Source organism: Squalius cephalus (assembly GCF_949319135.1).
Source record: "Squalius cephalus genome assembly, chromosome: 2".
Classification (NCBI taxonomy): Eukaryota; Metazoa; Chordata; class Actinopteri; order Cypriniformes; family Leuciscidae; genus Squalius; species Squalius cephalus.
Genome location: NC_137123.1, coordinates 48,225,662 through 48,244,577, shown reverse-complemented (window position 1 = coordinate 48,244,577; position 18,916 = coordinate 48,225,662). Strand labels below are relative to the sequence as shown.

General features: G+C 37.1%; 1 protein-coding gene across 4 annotated transcripts in view; it reads right to left on the bottom strand.

Annotated features, from left to right (window-relative positions):
• Positions 1-18,916, bottom strand: part of adgrl3.1 (adhesion G protein-coupled receptor L3.1) — a 119,613-nt gene that overhangs the window by 76,218 nt on the left and 24,479 nt on the right. For all 4 annotated transcript variants that reach the window (XM_079856002.1, XM_079856003.1, XM_079856000.1 and 1 more), the window contains exons 2-4: positions 11,716-11,863; positions 9,810-10,023; positions 3,228-3,337 (exon numbers count right to left, since the gene is read on the bottom strand). In XM_079856002.1, the coding sequence (XP_079712128.1) occupies positions 3,228-3,337; positions 9,810-10,023; positions 11,716-11,839 (448 nt within the window). In that variant the 5' untranslated portion in view covers positions 11,840-11,863. The remainder of the gene's footprint in view (positions 1-3,227; positions 3,338-9,809; positions 10,024-11,715; positions 11,864-18,916) is intronic.

Here is an 18,916-nt window from a genome sequence, read left to right as displayed (position 1 = left end):
ATTATTTATGGCATAATGTCATTATTAAAGTCTATTACCACAGTTTGAACACCAAAAAATAAGGCACTTAAAGTACAGAGGGCCAGGCAAAAAAAAAAAAAAATGAAGTACAGCCACATGACTCAAACATTATATGTGTTGGCATGCGAACCGTGTACTGGCCATCTGGCTAAAGTTACATCCAATATTTCAACTTGCTTGTCATGACGACTTTACCTCAGTAAAGCCAGTAAACCTGATAGATATCACACTATATGTGCAATAATACCAGAAAGGGACATGACGTAACTATCTGTAAAGCACTGTTTACAGGAATCACATAGGAATTACATCAGGAATTACAGGGAAAGAAGTATTTTCACCTCAAAAGGACAATTTATAGAACTTCACAGCTCAAATAATAAACAGGATTTCACTGAATAATTCATTTTCTTTCTTTTTTTTTACATGTAATCTTCACATTTCATGTGTTTCTATCATTTCGATTTGAAAAAAAGATCTAATTTACAAAGTGAAATCATTTTCTGTGGTAATCAACATTATGCCACAAATGATTATAGAGCTCGATATAGAGCTTTACTAAAACCCGGAACATTTGTTTCAAACAACCTGAGGCTGCTATCTGCACTAGTAAAAGGGTTTATAAATGAGCCCAATAATGCATTAATTAAAATGAAAAAAAAAAAAAGAAAATGCCAAAAGGGTTATGTTGTAGTAATTATAACTTGATTTTTAAACCTGGATATTGTCTGTGGTTGCAATGTAGTTGATAAGGTGTTCTGAGGGGTTTTAAAGGGGTCATGAACTGGATTGTTTTATTATTTTATAATGTTGCCTGGGGTGCCCTTATAATGTTAGTATGATTTTTACATCAAAAATTGTCATAATTTATAAATAAAAGCCATTTTTCCAAGCCTGATTTCAGCCTCAGGTTTGAACGCTCCGTTTTAAGGGGCGTGTCTGCTGTGAGACTGCAGTGCAAACGCCCACTGCTGTGATTGGCTGACATGCTTGCATATGAAATAGCTAGTATTACATGAACTCTCTCGAAAACTTTTACTACGTTTTTACTATTACAGCTATCAAGATTAACAAATCGTGAAAAGTATCGTTTAAAGCATTATATTTAAATCTATTACATCGCATGAAAGGTAACAGCATGATGAGCACTGACTGAGCAGATGACAGTCTGTTGATCGCGTGAATAAAGATCTTATCATTGCAACGCAATTTTTGCACTCTCACAAATGCTTACACCAAATCACAATGCAAACACGATGTGAATACACAGTAAGAGCTTCGTTGTGTAGTGTAACAGTGTCATTATTTCATCACGAGTTTGGTAAGTGTCCAGATATATCTTAATATAGAGCTTAAGATCTCGCGGCTCGCGCTGTGCTGTTTTATTGACAGCTTGGGTGAATGGAAAGGGATCGTTCTTTGATCGCTTTCTGTATATAATTTAATAACAGTTTAAAAAATATTATTTTCATAATACTACGAGAAATTATGTGAAGTTGATCGTTTAGTCACTGATGCATAAACAGTATTGAACGATTTTAAGAGAAAGATATCTGAACTTGAATAATTACACATCAGAAATCACTGATCGCAGATCAGGCATTAGAATACACATGGTTACTTACATGTTGCTGGCAGATCCGTCGGGAAATTGTGATTAACTGATTTAATCAAGTTTAACCATGCTGGAATCCGAAGGAAGCTTATGCAGACTGTCTTCTTCCACAAACAGGCATGCACAATATTTAGTAAACAGCATGTTTATTGCTTGGAAGTAGCTCGATCCGGTTTAGCAATCATCATGTCGTCCTATGTTATTTAGCAAGTTTGGGCGAATCGGTGGGCGGGGCTAAACAGGCCGTGTTGAAGTAGGCGTTGATCTTCTTTTGTGGAGGCGGTGTTTTATCCTCTTTGACGTCATAGTTCCCCACTTTGAAAAACGAGTCGTTTGCTGAGCCTGATGTCTATAAAAGCTTTTATTGGACTAACAAGGTAGTTTTCAGTTCTGAAACTTACAGGATATTATTATAGTATGATGATCTCTTATATGTCAAAAGCTCAAGGAAAATTTGATTTCTCAGTTCATCACCCCTTTAAATGGTTTGTTATGTGGTATTGGACGTTGCTTAAGTTAAAAGAGCCCACCCTCAAGTATGATATCATGTGGCCAGTTGCATAAACTTAGCCACTATGTTCAGACTGTGTCTTAAGAACTAATTTGACCATTTAGAAATTAGTCAAGAGGTAATCAGTCTTACTTTTCTGATTCAAATTAGACAGACCTACCTTATGTAACTGACTTTAAAAAGTTGGGACTAGTCTTGAAGAACTTTTTTTTAAGACTAGTCTAAGCAGTTTATGCAACCGGCCCTGGTCCTTGGACATGACTTGAATCCCTCTTTCAATATACGTTTATGGGGTTTTTCATTTTATCACCCACCAAATGAAAAATCTTATTGGAATATTTTGGGCTCAATACAAGTTATGCTCAGCTGACAGCATTTGTGGCATAATTGTAATTACCCAAAAATGTATTTACCAAACCCATGTATTTTGACTTAATTAAAAAAAAAAGAAGCATTACACTGAGGCACTTACAAGGAAAGTAAATGGGGAACATTTATAAATGTTAAAAACCTTACTGTTTCAAATATATAGCCAAAAGACAAACAATATGCGTCTTAACACGATTTCAGTGTGAAATAAATCACTTGTAATCCTTTTCTGTGTAAAGTTTTATCCGATTTTAAAACTTGTAAAGTAAACTTAAAACTAGTGTTACATCTTTGTTTAAAACTTTATAAGGTTAAATAACAGAAGAATTGATGCAGGTGCTTTCATTAAATTATAACCACCCAAAATTGGCCCCATTCACTTGTAGGTGCCTCACTGTAACCTCGAGGGATGAACCAAAATGTTTTTTTGTGGTAATCAACACTATGCCCCAAATGCTGTTGATTGAGCTGAACTTGAATTTAGCCCAGAATATTCACAGAATAGTCTGAAGCATACAAAGATCTCTCAGAAGAACTACCGCACAATTTAAGATATAATTCATGTCTATAGCCTGAAGCACAAAGGAATGAGTTATGCATCAAAGTTTAATACTTAAAGTTAGAGATTTGTTCAAATCCCTACGTATGAGAAATAGCAATAGCGATGTTGTAAAAAGCTTAAATTAAATCTGTACGTGTGTGAGAACTTACTGTATGGCACACACTCATACTGAACCTCAAGGTATTTGTACGTTCCAGGACACGGGTCAGGAAAAACATCCGGGCCAGCAACGACCGCACACTGAGTTCGGTTGTTACACCTGAGAGAGAAAGAGAGAACAATTTATGTAGACAGATAAAGCAAGGCTATTTGTTCAATTCATTCAATATCAATCTGACATTAGGCATATGAACCATATGTACTCGTTCAATATGTACAATAAAAGTTAATGAGCCCTGAAATACCATTTTCATCAAATGAAAGAAAAAAAAAGATACTTTTACTCAACAATCTCAATGAAGCTGAAAGAGTCAAAATGTGGGCTCCCCCGAAAGCCCAGGAACACATGCTGTTGTTTAAATGTAATTTATATGTATGTCGTATGTACATGTAGAGCTGAAAATACAGAGCAGAACGAATTCTGGCAGGGAAAAAAAAAAGAAGAAGAAAAAAGGCAGAGGAAAAAACAATTTTGACATATCCTGCTTGGCAGGAACACATGCACACATATACGGATGACCACCACATGACATCTCTGTCATATTTCATGATTATTACACCCTATTGAAATACAAATGGACACACACACAACACAACTGACACATGTACAAACACACACAAGAATCTTAAAGCTCAGTTATATCTCGCTCAACGGGTAACCATGGAAACCTTCCAGTCCGAACCCATGGGGCACTCAAAATGCACACATACACATACTTCAGTTTTTTAAGTTTCCAAGATTAGCTTCACAAAATCATTATATGATGACAAGCAGCAGTCTCACAGACTCAGGTGTGTGTTCGTGTGGGTGTGTGTTTTGCCTCTTACTTTTCAAGCTGTCAGACAGTGGAATAATGTATAAGATTGGTCTCTTGACATTTTTTATATTTGTGAATACAGATGCAGATGCAGGTATGTTAAGTGTGTGTTACAGTTTGACTATGTGTGTGTGTGTGTGTATGTGTGGGCCCTAATTGCTGTGCTGAGTGAGTGTGACAGTCATACTCCCAGAGTGCTGTGGGGCATCTCTGGTTTCCGGGGCGACAGCTCTTGGATGGCATTGTGCTACACTCAGATATGACCTAATTTAGGAGGAGAGGACAGAAGAGGAGATTCTTTTGTCTTTTTCATTAGAAGTAAAGATTTGCATGCACAAAACAGCCATTCAATGTCCCACCCTATATTTTGTCCCAGGTATTGTGCTTTTAAGATTTGTGTTCACAGTTGTTTGGGTGTGTGAGAATGGTCCGATCAGACAGGCTGCAATGAGGAGATGACTGAATGAACTGGGGCAGTGTGTGTCACATGAACATATCAGCATCATCCAGATGTACAGAGACACTGGCCTTGAAAAAAGTCACCTGACTGAGATTTCTGATGGTTTCCTAAGTGTGTTAATAATTTATTTCCTATTTTGCTCACAAACACACACAGGATGTCATGTCAGGTTTAGTAATCATCTATTTTGATGACATGAGTCCTGCAAGGAGGGGTTTTTATAGCTATGAGTCCTTGTAGCTCAAACAGTAGAGCATGACGCTAGCAATGTCAAGATGATGGGTTCGACTGTTGACACTCACAGCAACAAATATATATCTGTCATTAAATCAATTACCATATGCTTTAAGAAAGATTTTCACATTGTCCCTATACTTTGAACAAATCACTGAGTAAATATGTAAAATGTCAACATCAGTAATATAAAATAGGCTTAAAGAAAGAACCCATGAAATGTTCAAATAGTAAGTTGGGAAAACACCGTAGTCAGCTGCTTTTATTTATATCACATCTTGGCAAAACCACAAACCCCCTTTCCTCACAATCAATTGAAGATTAGGAAAGGAAATCTCTAATCAATAAATAAATAAGCATGAGCAGCACACCAATGAATTTGAATGAACTTGCATTGAATTTGCTACTTGCAATTGCTAGTTTTATTATTTACACATTTAATGTGTAAATGTTCAGTACACGCGTACAGTACAGTAAGGCGAGTACTCACTATTTTATTTTCATTTTCAGAGAAGAGAGGAGATCTAAATGCATATACTATATTGACTAAACGAATATATAGTGAAATCTATACACAAATTTTTTTTTATAATAATTTTGTCAACCTTGTCAACCATTTTTGGTCTTATTCTTACCTCAAAATCGAAAGAAAATAAGAAATTAGATTAGGCATATATGCAACATTGTATGTATTTATTAAGTTAGTTAGTTATTGACATTATTGTCATGACAGTTAAGCACATTCATCACTAAAATCTCTTACTGTAATGTAAAAAAAATGTCATTTTTATTCTGTAATACTGTAATTAAAAGCCTCCAGTATACAGAATGATTTGATTAAAATCATGCATCCATCCATTCTCCATACCACTTATCCTCTCTAGGGTCGCGGAAGACTGGAGCCAATGATTAAAATAAACTAATGTAATTAAGTACAAATTCAGTACAAACTGTGGTAACAGTTTATTTTACAGTGTCCTTGTTACATACTGTATGTTACATGTACTTACTGTAGTAGAATTATTGGTAACACTTTATTTGGTTACACTTTATTTTAAGGTATCATTGTTACAATGTAATTATATATTTAAGTACTGAGTAATATTAAACAACTACATGTATTTACTATAGGGTTAGGGTAGAATTAGGATTTGGTTTAGGGTTAGTTGCATGTAATTATGCATAGTTTACTGTTATTACTATGGTACATGTAACATATGTAACAAGGACACTGTAAAATAAAGTGTTACCCATTATTTTACATTGTCCTTGTTACACGTTACATGTAGTAACTGTAGTAATTTTAATAATATTTTATAATTTATAATAACTATAAATGATGCATACAGTAATTACATGAAACTAACCCTAAACCAACCCCTATTACTAACCCTAACCCTATAGTAAGTACATGTAGTTATTATTATTATTATTATTATTAATAATAACTACAGCATTATTATTACTCAGTACTAATTAGACTGTAACATGGACACCTTAAAATAGTGTACAGAAAATTATGCTTATAAATTTGACTTTATTTACTTTATTTTATAAAAAAAATTATACTTACAATAATTATATGCAACTAACACTAAACATTATTCCAAACCCCAAACCTAAAAATAAGTACATGTTGTTAATTAAAGTGTTAGTTGAAAATTCTGTCATAAATTACTCACCCTCATGTCATTCCTAACCCGTAAGACTCATTCATCTTCGTAACACAAATGAAGATATTTTTAACCGGTTAGGAACGACATGAGGGCGAGTAATTTATGACAGAATTTTCATTTTTTGGGTGAACTATCCCTTTAATATTAGTCAGTGCTTAAATATTTGATATACTGTATACTTTTTTGCATTACAGTAAGATTTTGCATTACAGTACTTTTTCATTAGATTTGGGATAAATATGAGATTTGATGGAATTGTCATTTTTAACCAAACCAACAACATTTCCACATGCAATGTAACATGATCAATGATAGGCGAAAATCAAATATCCTGACCAATCACAGGCTCTCTTGCCGTTTTCATTTCTGGAACAACTGTTTAGCATGCAGCATCTGAAATCAGTTCAATTCTCTCTCCTCTGAATTGCATCAGACCTGCTAGTTGAAATCTCTTTGTGTAATATATTATGTCTGCCAATAGATCTTGGATAAGGGGCTCCCAAACAATCACCTTCCAATTACCTTCCCTCATTGATTAGAGCATTAGCCCGCCATGGCACACACATACACACACACTCTGTGAATACATTAGCCCAAACTGAGTGAGATGTAAAGGTCAGGCAAAATGAGAGAGAGCGAGTGATAGAGAGAGAGGGAGAGCGGGAGATGAGGTGGAGAATGATAAATGATGTGTGATTCCAGCCACAGCTTCTATAAAAAGCAGCGGAGCAGGACAGAGAGAGAGAGAAAAAAGGCGAAATCTTTCTAGTCTTCTGTTTCATGGAACGTTTCCTAATTCCTCTATGGGAATTATACACTGCTACATTCAAAGCGTGCCTTGCACATTAGTAGCTCAGAGTTATATAAACTGAAAAATGTATCTCTTGTGTGTTGATAAAAGCAGGCTACCAGCATCCAAACATCTAAATTGTCTCTCACAAGAGAATGTGAGCGTGTGTTACAGGTATATGTGCGTGTGTGTATGAAAGAGAACTCATAAATGGTAATTTCCTCCACATTGACTCTGGGCATGGTCTATGGCCTTACTAATTGGATCTTACAGTCTGGTCTACCCTGAGGCAGTGTGTGTGTGTGTGTGTGTGTGTGTGGGGCAGCTGGCAGGTGGTATAACAGGCAACCTCAGGGCAGGATATGGTGCTCTCTGCCTTACACGTTTCCCCTGATTACACACACACACACACACAGAGCAAATTCTGAATGAACAAAAAACTGTAATCAAATCTGTCCAGTTCAAAATTAAAACCGTACAGTAGAAGCCACCATTTTTATGAATGTTTTATGAGGGCAAGGAATGGCGTTACACAGCATGACACATCCGTTCATAGTTTGTGATAATTATCATATGTAGCCCATTTCTCTACATCTTTGTTCTTGTGCCACGGGGTGCTAGGCTGTCGTCCCCAGTCAAAGTCAAGGTCAGATGGATAGCAGGCTGTGCTCTCGACATTATATCGGAACTGAAACGATAATGTTTCTTGTGATGACGCAGTTGCTAATGGGGTTTGTTCTGCATGGGTTCTGTTTTTCTCTGTAGCTCGGTTTGGAGGCAAAGAATTCATTTGTCCTGCCAAACTACATAAAAAAATGCAAAAAGGGTGGCTAAAATGTTGAGGGCTCATGTTTGGGGTGTTATGTAATGTGGACAATCTCAAATTAGTGTATCTGATTAATTCCTTGTGCTGTTAAAAAAAACTGATGTAGAGATATACACTGGCATTGTTCTGCATGGTGAACACCTGCTTTTGAAGCACAGTATCTTCTTCCTGTTTTTTTATTGCGCTCTTATGTGCTAATTATGCCCACAAATCAAAGTGTTGACAGTTTAGCTCTCCACATTGTGCTCAACTGAAACATAACACACAGGCCACATACACACTGCAAAGTTTTGGGAGACAACCACATTTAAATACTGGAATAAATCCCCTAAATTATTATTCCATGTGCTTTGGAATGCAGGATTCACTCCAAGACTTGACAGCGTGATAACTCAATAGCGGCACAGCATTACCAACAAGTTTAGTTTGGGTCTGTACATGCTACTCATATTTAATGAAACTGCAATTGTCACCGCCTGAAAGTTTCAGCAATGAATTCGGTTGTAGAATGTTGTATTTTTAAGTTTTAAGCATTCTATCAGACACATAATGTCAGACACAATAAGTGTTAATGTACTAAATTGTGCTAAATTAAATAATAATAAATTATACTGAATGTTTGAATATTTCGAAGATATGTGACAAGGTGTTTCAAACTCAAAATGTTATCTTCTTCTTCATCCTCTCGTATTGTACACTTGTGCGGAGTCCTCTCTTTGCATCATGGCACGTCATTTCGCAAAGTTGAGTGCACCATTCGGGTGGTTCCATCATATCCTCCCATCTATGCATTGGTCATCTGCGTGGTCGTTTGCCATCCACCATGAAGTGGTAGGCAGTGTCAGCAAGAGTGTCTGGTACCGCTTGTAGGACGTGCCAATACCACTGAAGACACCATTTTTTCCATAATTGGTAAAACACCCATTTGCCACCAAATTTGTTGAGGCGGTGGCCATATTGGCTGAGGCGGTCATTTCATACCTGGACTAGAGGTTCCAGTCAAGTTATGGCCAGTGTTATTTTAGTATTATTTAAAAACTATTTATATTACTATTATATTTTGAATTAGCTTTTATTTTTTTATTTTTCGTTTTAATTTTGGTTTAAGTTTTGTTATGTGCTTCTGTCATTTTATTTAGATGTGCTTTTTTTTAAAGTATTTCTGTTTTGCTTTAATCTATTTTTATTTACAAGTTTTTGTTTTCGTTAACTTATCTATTATGGCCTCCTATCATTAGCATTCAATAGCCAACAACATGAATTTGTCTCCTTAAAACTCAAGTAAATAAAGTAAATAAGCTGTGTGATCCAGTGTGAATGGGCAAACCAATACACACTTTATCACAGCATAAATTTGGTGTTAAAAAGGGATAGTTTGCCCAAAAATGAAAATTCTGTTCTCATTTACTCATCCTCAAGTGGTTCCAAACCTGTCTGAATATATTTCTTCTGCTGAACACAAAAAGAAGATATTTCAAAGAATATGGGTAACCAAATAGTTTATGGGCCCCATTGACGTCCATAGTATGGAAAAAAAAATACTATGGAAGTCCAAACTCTTTAGTTACCAACATTCTTCAAAATATCTTATTTTGTGTTCAACAGAAGGGGAAAAAATAGTCACAAATAGTCCCTCCTTCCTTGGAATGACTCATTTAGCTGCAGTGTTTTCGTAGCTATGCACTGATACACACTATACAAAGACGCACATAGAATACAACCTCTGAGACAACAATAGAGTACAAAGCATGTGAATGTATCTCTGTACCTGAGGCCCATAATCTTGTAGGCATCAGGCAGATAGCAGCGAGTGTTCTCCATTTGAGCGGGGTCCGAGTCACAGATCTTGTCATCTGTGCGCCCGTAATTGGCGCTCTCGATCATAATGACATCGGTGCCCGGGCAGCGCAGTTCGATAGGATAACCCTCACACGACAGCTCTCGACGCACCACAGCCATCGGCACTGGAGCACGACTTAAAACTGCAAAGAGAAAAAAAATATTGCATTGAACAAACTATGCAACAAATTTAAACACATTTTTCATTCACGTACGCTCTCTCTCAAACATAAAATAATCCAGTTTTTGAGTGTGTTAGAGGGAGACGGCATGTAGAAAAGGAATAAATACAGTTATTGTGAGCAAAACAATTCTTTCATTATACAATAGAAAGATCTCATATCCGCATCCAAAAGTCACATCTATCTAGTTATCATGTCCTCAGTAATAACCTTTCTTTAAATTACACACACACAGACACTTAAATCAAAAATTACATTCTTTACCGCCACCCCTTTCCTGTTACCGTAGCAACACACTCCTTTCCCCGCATGACGTATAGCCATAGACAAACACCAACACAATAAACTGCATTCTAATGCGTACACAGACAGAGACAGATACAGACACACTCAAACACACTCGCTCTTATGAAATTAATCTAAGGGATGTGAATGACACTTGACTGTGTGCATGACTTAATTTCATATTCCGCTTCTGATTAGCATACGTACTGACAGTAGAGAAAGCAAATCATCGTCCAATCAGGATCCAGCATTAAGCTGTCACCATCGCAATTGTTTCCGTTGAGATTTAACAACACATACACACACACACACAGAATAACCATTCTGATTCTAATAGAAAGCAAAGGCCAGCAGAAATGATGGTGAATAAGTGTGTGGGCAGGGCTGATGCATAGAACTGAAACGGCGTATGGTATAATGTAGGTTATTGGTTTAAACAGGATTGAGTGCAGGGAGGAAGGCTGCTGTCGAGGTGGAACTGTGTTTCAGCGCCCTTGAGACTGGTGGAAGGTGAGTGCCAGAGAAAAGAGGCAATCGATGACAGTGAGAAAAAAGGAGCGCGGCTGAATGAACGAGTGTGTTACTGAGATACAGAGAACGTCGATGAGGGAGCCGAACATTGCCCTGATGTTTTTAAAACGTTCCCCAAATGGCCAATTCCCCAGTGTCCTCTGAGCTCAAAACGTTACGCCAAAGGTCCCCCTTGAGGGAACGGCTCGCACACACGGGGTCGCGCTGACATGTGGTGCACACACAGTGAGCGTCTAGACGTCTGCATCTCTGATTATTGATCTGTCAGATCCTCTTACATCTGCACTCGATCTCACGCACTTTTAACAGGTTCACACACAATTTTTATAGTTATGGATCGGCCCATAAAAAGGCTTGTTCAAGGGAAAATAATCCAGCTATATTTCACATTTCACCGTGGTGTTTGGAAAAATGCAGCCATCTATTAAAAGGCTTTGGAGTTGTTTTTGTTTGTGTGTTTCAAATTTCTCTCCCCCGTATGTGCTTGAGCGTGTTTTCGCGTATGTGTGAATGTTTTGATCATAACGGATGTGCAGCGGTTGTGAAATTCTGTGATTGCTCATGAATCATTTATTGCTTCAAGAAGAGATGTCTCAATTAATAGTTTCCAAAACTTTTAATAAGACGCACAAACTTTGTGGAATTTCCACTGAAGATTTGAGAGCAACGCGCTTCGCTCTCATTTGGCTCGTCTTCATTTGACAGTCTGCACTTCAAGGTTGGGGGGCCAACTAATCAAATAAAAGCAGTAAGACATCTCATTTATCCATCTCGCGAAAACAACACAACAAGGAAATAATTGGCTTTTGTGTGTGTGTATGCGTGTGTGCGTCCTACCGAGCGTGACGGGTGTGAAGAGGGCGAAGAGGAAAAGTAGGCGTGTGGACCACATGACCGCCGATGACCCTGATGACCTCTGCACTGACTCGCTGAAGTTGCGTCTCGCACACCTTAGAGCCATGGAGTTCCTCTCTGACGCGCACACCTAAAGTAGGAAGGACACACAAAGAGCAAGTAAAGAGAATGTTAATATTACAGCTAAAGGTCACTTTTGTTGTACACAGTGTTACAATTCAAAAATAACAGGAAATCAAAATTGACCATTTATTTTCTTAACAAATGCTGTTGGTGTTCCTGTGCATCGCTACACATTATTCTAAAAAAACAACATAATCTTTTATCAAACAGTAATAACTTTCTCCTTTCCAAACCGATCTCGAGCAACGTCAAGGATGACCTACTTTTGACTTCACATGTGGCTCTCGTGGTCTGAAAGACGTTCGTCTGCATTAAAAATACTACAGTACAGACAAACGTAAAAACACATCTTGTGTGAACCTAATTCTACCTCACACAGATTGCGGACTGTTGGCCAGTGACAGGTTTATGTAATATATTCTGTCCGACAATGAGTTGTGAATGCTGTGTAATGACATGTTGTCTTTAACCATGAGAAGTTATTCTGAAATTAAGGAATATTTTATGGGGTTAGTTTAGCAAAATATTTTCATTAATAACAAATATGTCTTACCGCTCAAAAAGCAGAGAAACTGATACAGCTGAACCCAGATTAAATGATCCATCATATCTCTTGACAATCTTGCTGGTCTCTGAATCATGTCTGTGTAATGAATCATGTCTGTGTAATGAAGTCGATGACATTGAAAAACAAATCCATAATGTTTAATAGAGAATATTGACTGTTGTGTGTGTTTGACCATGGAACCAGTTAATCACTCGCCAAAGAAAGAATGAGTGTATGTGGGTGTTTCTTTAACTTCGGGCACTTTTATGCACCTAGAGTTGATTTTTATTAAAACAGATTTAAACTTTTGGTTTTTGTCATATGAAGGTCACACCGTCACATTTAAAGTCTCTTGAAATTTGATCATTTATTTCATCTACTTTTCAAATGCCAAATATCTGTACCAGTTTAATTATTTTATTCTAGACCATAAAATCTATTACAAAATATAAATTATTACATGTCTAAAATCTAAACAGAGAGTGCAATAAAGATGAACCATTTCGATATTTATTGTGTGAAAATAAAGTTAATATCACTTATTTATTGTATGATTGTTATTTATATTATAATAAAATTATTCATATTTTTCCAAACAAGCAAGTAATTTGCCAAAATTTGCAAAAAGTGTGAACATATTATTGTGTGTATTTAGGATCCACAAATTGTAGCTTTGAAATTAGCCTTAGCAAGACAAATTAATCAACTAATTTATTTTCAAATATGTTAAAAATGTCATTTTACAGACTTTTTGGAATCACAACTTGGAAATTACATTGTGGTGAAAATGTAAAATCTTCTGTATATATTCTGTTGGATATATTAAAAAGTGACAATGTGAAAGTGTATTTTAAGGCAGTTTGTTTTCTAAACGTCCACATATCCGAAAGTGCCAATAGTTGTGTATTGTGTAATGTGTAACATTAAAAACAGAGGCATGACAGCATAGGATGAAAATCCAGTGACAATACTCTTGAGGAGACACATGTGGAGCTCTGCAAATGCCTCCTACAACAGCTTAATGCATCTGTCCTCTTTCCCTCTCCCACACACACACACACACACAGATAGTTATATATGGCCTGTCTGCACTGAACATCTTTACCTTATTAAAAATAAAGCACTATACAGCCACTGTCTCATTAAACTTACATAAACACTCAACAATGCCACTCAGTCAAACACACAGTCGCACACTCGGTCTTCCTCCTTATGCACATAAACACACACATAGCTTAAAAACTCTCTCTTTCTTTGTCTGAGTGATTGATGGCTGCTTAACTAAAGTGAACAGGAGGGTTTTGAGCAGATGTCCCACATTATAAACAGGAACATATGGACATATGCCCACAGTACCAGTGTGTGCGTATGTGTGATCAAATGACCATGTAATCAAACTACCAGTAAATTTCTGGTCAAATGAGTATGCATCTTAGATGCATGACTTTCAACAACGCTGCAAGGAAATTTGTGTATATGGTAAACAGTCAGTCTGCCAGTCAATCATGTGAGTGTGTACTGTATATCTGACAACTACTTCACAAAAAAGAAAAAGACATGAATCCTAGTCCACATTTACTTTAGTTAAATAATTATGCTAGCTTAGATACTTTAAGGCAATCATTTTGCATGTTTTTTTTAAAGGGATAGTTCACCCAATAATGATTATTCACCCTCATGTCACTCTAGACTTGTACTGACTTCTGTGGAACACAAAATAAAATATTTTGAAAAAGGTCATTGTGCTATTTGACCATATCAATGCTATTTAAACTATCTCTTTCGTGTTCCACAGAAGAAACCAAGAGGGTATAAATGATGAGAATGTGTGTTTTTGAGTGAACTCTTTCTTTTAAGTATTTCATTTTGGTTTTATAGTGCAGAATGTGCTCATGCTTCTAGTCAACTCCTCAGTTATTTCATTGTTTAGCATGATCCATTTGATCATATGCTAATCTTAACCACTTAATGACCCAATTAGCTATGTCAGCATAACCAATGTGTGGCCACTCTAGTTTGTGAACATCTGAGGGTGACCATCAGGGGTGCCGTTACTCACTCATTAGCTTTTCAGTTCCTTAAAGAACCCATGATGTGTGTGCAATATGTAGTTGGCTGCAAGTCAATTTACCAATCAATGAGCAGAACATTCATGCCAAGAGTATCAGATATGAATTCTAAAACATAATCCAACGTCGTTATTATTTAGAGATGACAAACTTCAACCACTCAGTTTGAAACTTCGAAAGAATATACTGAGTGTGAACATTTATCAGTTATGTCATCTGATATAACTTTAAAATAATTATTGGCGTATATTACTATCGGGGCATTCCTATAAAGCTCAGCACACTGTGGTACACAATTAAAGTACTGCTGCTAAAAATATCAAAACCAAAACAAGAACTATATAAATCAGTCGACTAGTAGGTTTTTGGATGATTGTTTCCCATCCTTAATATACACAGTCAGGTTTGACCAACATTCCTTCATTTCAGTCTCATACTTTGCCGCTGTTAAGAACAATAGTATCTATTCTACTTCATCACCTCACCATGACTGGGCTGATCAAGTGCCTGAACACTGAATAGGTGGCGTTGGCGTGTAAATGTGGGCGACCACGCGTTAAAGTATACATCTCTGTGACGTCAGGCATTTTCCCAGCTTAGTTTCAATAAAAGGATTTTAGAGTCAGGAAGGGGCAGGAAGTTTAGAATCATGAATGTTTCAGTATGTGTTTTCATAGTTTGAGAATCTCTTTTATTTCAAAAGATCATGGACATCATTTTCTCATGAACAACCTCTTTGAAACCTAACAAACATGTTTTGAATCAAAAATGCGCTTGGGCTGTCTCTCTTTAAAATGAACACCACTTGGTGTGATGCGTTGTCATCTAATGCAATGCCGATCAGAGAGTTTCAAGTGTGGCTGAAGTGTCTGAATCCATAATTGATAGAGAGTGACAAGTAAAGTCAGCAAATTTCCAAGTTCATTTCCTGCAGCCATGAACTTAACTTACTCTTAGTAGACTGCGTTACTTTACGAGCTGATATCCAATCCCTCCCCCAACACACACGCTTGCTGTCAACCTCACTCTCCCTCTGATAATCTATAATGCCATATGGCATTTTTCTTACTTGATTGTGCTGCAGGACGTGGTACACACTTGGTGGAGTTTGGCAATAAATTATGGCACAGAGATGCTTGCATGCCTCAGACTCGTTCTGGCAATTTTTGTCTGGCATGGCATGACCTTACGAGCTCCCATCAACCCCTGCAGCTCTGTGTGTCCAGTAATGAGAACAGCAACCTCTCTCTCTCTTTCTTTCTTTCTAAATGAGAGTCTGCCTGAACCCTCAAATCAGGGAGTCTCACAGTAATGACACACAATTAGAAAGACACGAACATGTAACCCCCCACCATCTCGCTCTCCCCATTCCTCCCTGTGTCTCTTCCTATTTCAATCACTCTATCTCTTCCCATCTCTCCTATTTTTATGCCTCACATTCTTCCTAATGTATTTTGGTGGCATGTAGAGAGGGAAAAAACAACTGACCCCTTTTTTTATTTTCCTCCTTACAATGAGAGAGCAAATAACTAAGTTTTCATGCAGCGTGGTTGATCGACATTTGGTAAGATACATACTCATTTTACCAAGAATGGCAAACCAATAAGACTTTCGTTCATCTTCGGCACACAAATACTTTTTTTTTTTAATATGTTCAAATTTTTGACTATTCATTGAAAGTCCACAACCAAAAAATGTTCCAGCTTCAAAAAGTTCATCAAAACATCATTAATGTAATCCATACTGTATGAATTGGGCGGTTTAATCCTAAATCTTCAGAAGAGACAGATTTAATTTAGACTCAACACATATAATATGGCTTGATACTCATGAAAAAACTTAATTGGCTCTTGCGAGTCTTCAATTGTGTTTCGAAGATGAACTAAATTCCTATGGGTTTGCAACAACATGAGGTGAGTAAATGATGGCAACATTTTTATTTTGGGGTGAACTAACTCTTTAAGACACAACATAACAATTAATGCTCCAGCATACAAAAATGTAAAAATTATGTAACTAGATTGAATCGGCTGACTTTTTTTTTATAGGTATGCACAATATATCTGTGCCATAAAATGTAAATTTTCATTTATCAGTATTTACTAAAATTGGATATTTAATTGTGCATGCTCATTTCCTCTATTTTTACATTTACATATAATTTAATAACTTCTAAAATGTAATGTAAAGCAAATAACGAAATGACTATCCACTTTCTGTTCATTATAATATTGTGATACCTAAATTTACCTGCAGAATTTCAAACAATTATTTTTTGTGTTTTATCTTTCATTTATTTTTGACAAAATACTGTGGAATTTTAATATGGGTCATTTATCATAATTTAATTACCAATAAAAATAATTATCAACTTATCACAATTGACCAGAATTCTAATATCATTGCATGTCCACTTTTTTTGTGTTGTTTTAGACTGAATCTGTTTCAGAATGCCCTTCAGCAACTGGAGCAACTTCTGAAGTTTAAAAGACTCTTTCAACTAAACACCTTGCTGTTTGGGGTGTTTGACTTTGAGAATTCTAAGGAGAGTTTGAAGGGGTTGTGCAGTTCACTCCAGCCACGAGTTCACAGGATTTGTAGTGCATGCTGGATAGTTCAAATTGGCCTGCACGGTCGAGATCGCTCAGCTGGATGGTGTAGTTTCGGCCAGAGGCTCTCTGGTTTGGCATCCCATTGCCGATAATATGTCACAGGGGCATTAAATGGGCCAATCAGATTTCAGCTGGCCCCGCCCTAAACTCCGCCTATGCTCTCTCACTCTCACTCTCACAAAAGAGCAGAAAAACTTTAAAGGGAGTTTTTGATTTATAATGATGATGCGGGTGACTTTTTGCTCTGATAGAGGGCATGTTTATGAAACTCTTTCTGAGCCTCAAAGAGTCATAAATCTTTATTCACTTTCCCCATGTTTCAATAATTCAGAATTCAGCATGCTGAAATCACTATTAATCTCAAAGGCACACACACACATACACATACAAGCATACACTGAGAGCTTATGACTGAGTCTCTCTGATTTATCTTTTATTATGTCCCACAATCTACTTCTAAAGCACTGTGCTCTCTCGCACTCTGTCTCTTACACACAGACACACACACACACACACACACACACAAACACACATTCAAAAGCCACATTCATGTACTCACAAATTCTTACAGTTTCTGATTACACACATATGCACAAACACATAAAATAAAAAAACAAATCACTAAGGTTGTGACGTGCCACGAGATCTCGCGAGACTATTTCCCGTCGAGTGAAAAGCTGTCTCGCGATAACGCCATGACGTAGCGTGAGGATACATTCGACTCAACTGTCGTTTTGCTGTTTTTATAAAAAATATCGAGCAAGTAAAACACGTGCTCCCTGATGCGTGCAAATTAGGCTGCATAAATACAATCTGTCTCCCAATATCCATCTCTGGACAGTTGTGGCTATGGTCTCTGTTTACACTTCGAATATTGAGAGTGTACTGTAACGTCTCAAAGAAACACGCTGACTTTTTGGGACTTTAGCTTATTCACCGTATCCCCCAGAGTTAGATAAGTCCAGACATACCATTTTCATCTCCGTGCATGCCGTAACTCTGTCTGACGCACCCACCGCTAGCCTAGCTTAGCACAAAGACTGGAGGTAAATGGCTCCAGCTAGCGTACTACTGCCAATAAGTGACAAAATAACGCCAACATTTTCCTATTTACATGTTGTGATTTGTATAGTCACAGCGTGTACAAATAACAAGGTCACATGGGACACAGCCATCTTCTAACTGTATACATACTAGGAACTATATTCTCAGAAAGCGAAGCACTGCTACTTGGGCGGAGTGATTTACTCCAACTCTGAGCGAACTCTCTGCTCCTCACCACAGGGCTTCTCTGGTGCTGCAAGCAAATCTCTTCGCCCAAGTAGCAGTGCTAAAACTCGCCGCATTAACCCTATAACTGCCGGTGCAAAATAAAACGGCAATTTCACAACAATGATAAAGAGTCTGTGCACTACAATACTTTGATTATGGTTGCACTTGCACTTATTGTTTACACTTATTAAGACTAAAGGTGATGATACACGGGGCAACTTTTTGAGCAATGTTGCTGGGCAATGTTGCCATCAACAGGCAACCAGGTGAAACACAGGGCCCACAACCGATCTAAATTATCCAGATAGAAATGTATTGGCCCTTTTCAATGGGAAAGTGCCCAAGCAACAATCGCTCGGCAAGATTGCATCACCTTAAGAGAAAACTTATTTATTTTTGTTATTTATACTGTTTTTATTTCTATGTTCAATTTGGGTAAAGGAGTTCAGTTAGGAAGTCACACACAGCCTCAATCAGAAGTTCTGAAAGCTCATAAATGTACAGTAGGCCTAAGGTCTGACGAGACTCATGTGATATCATACAGGAGAACAGTAAAAACC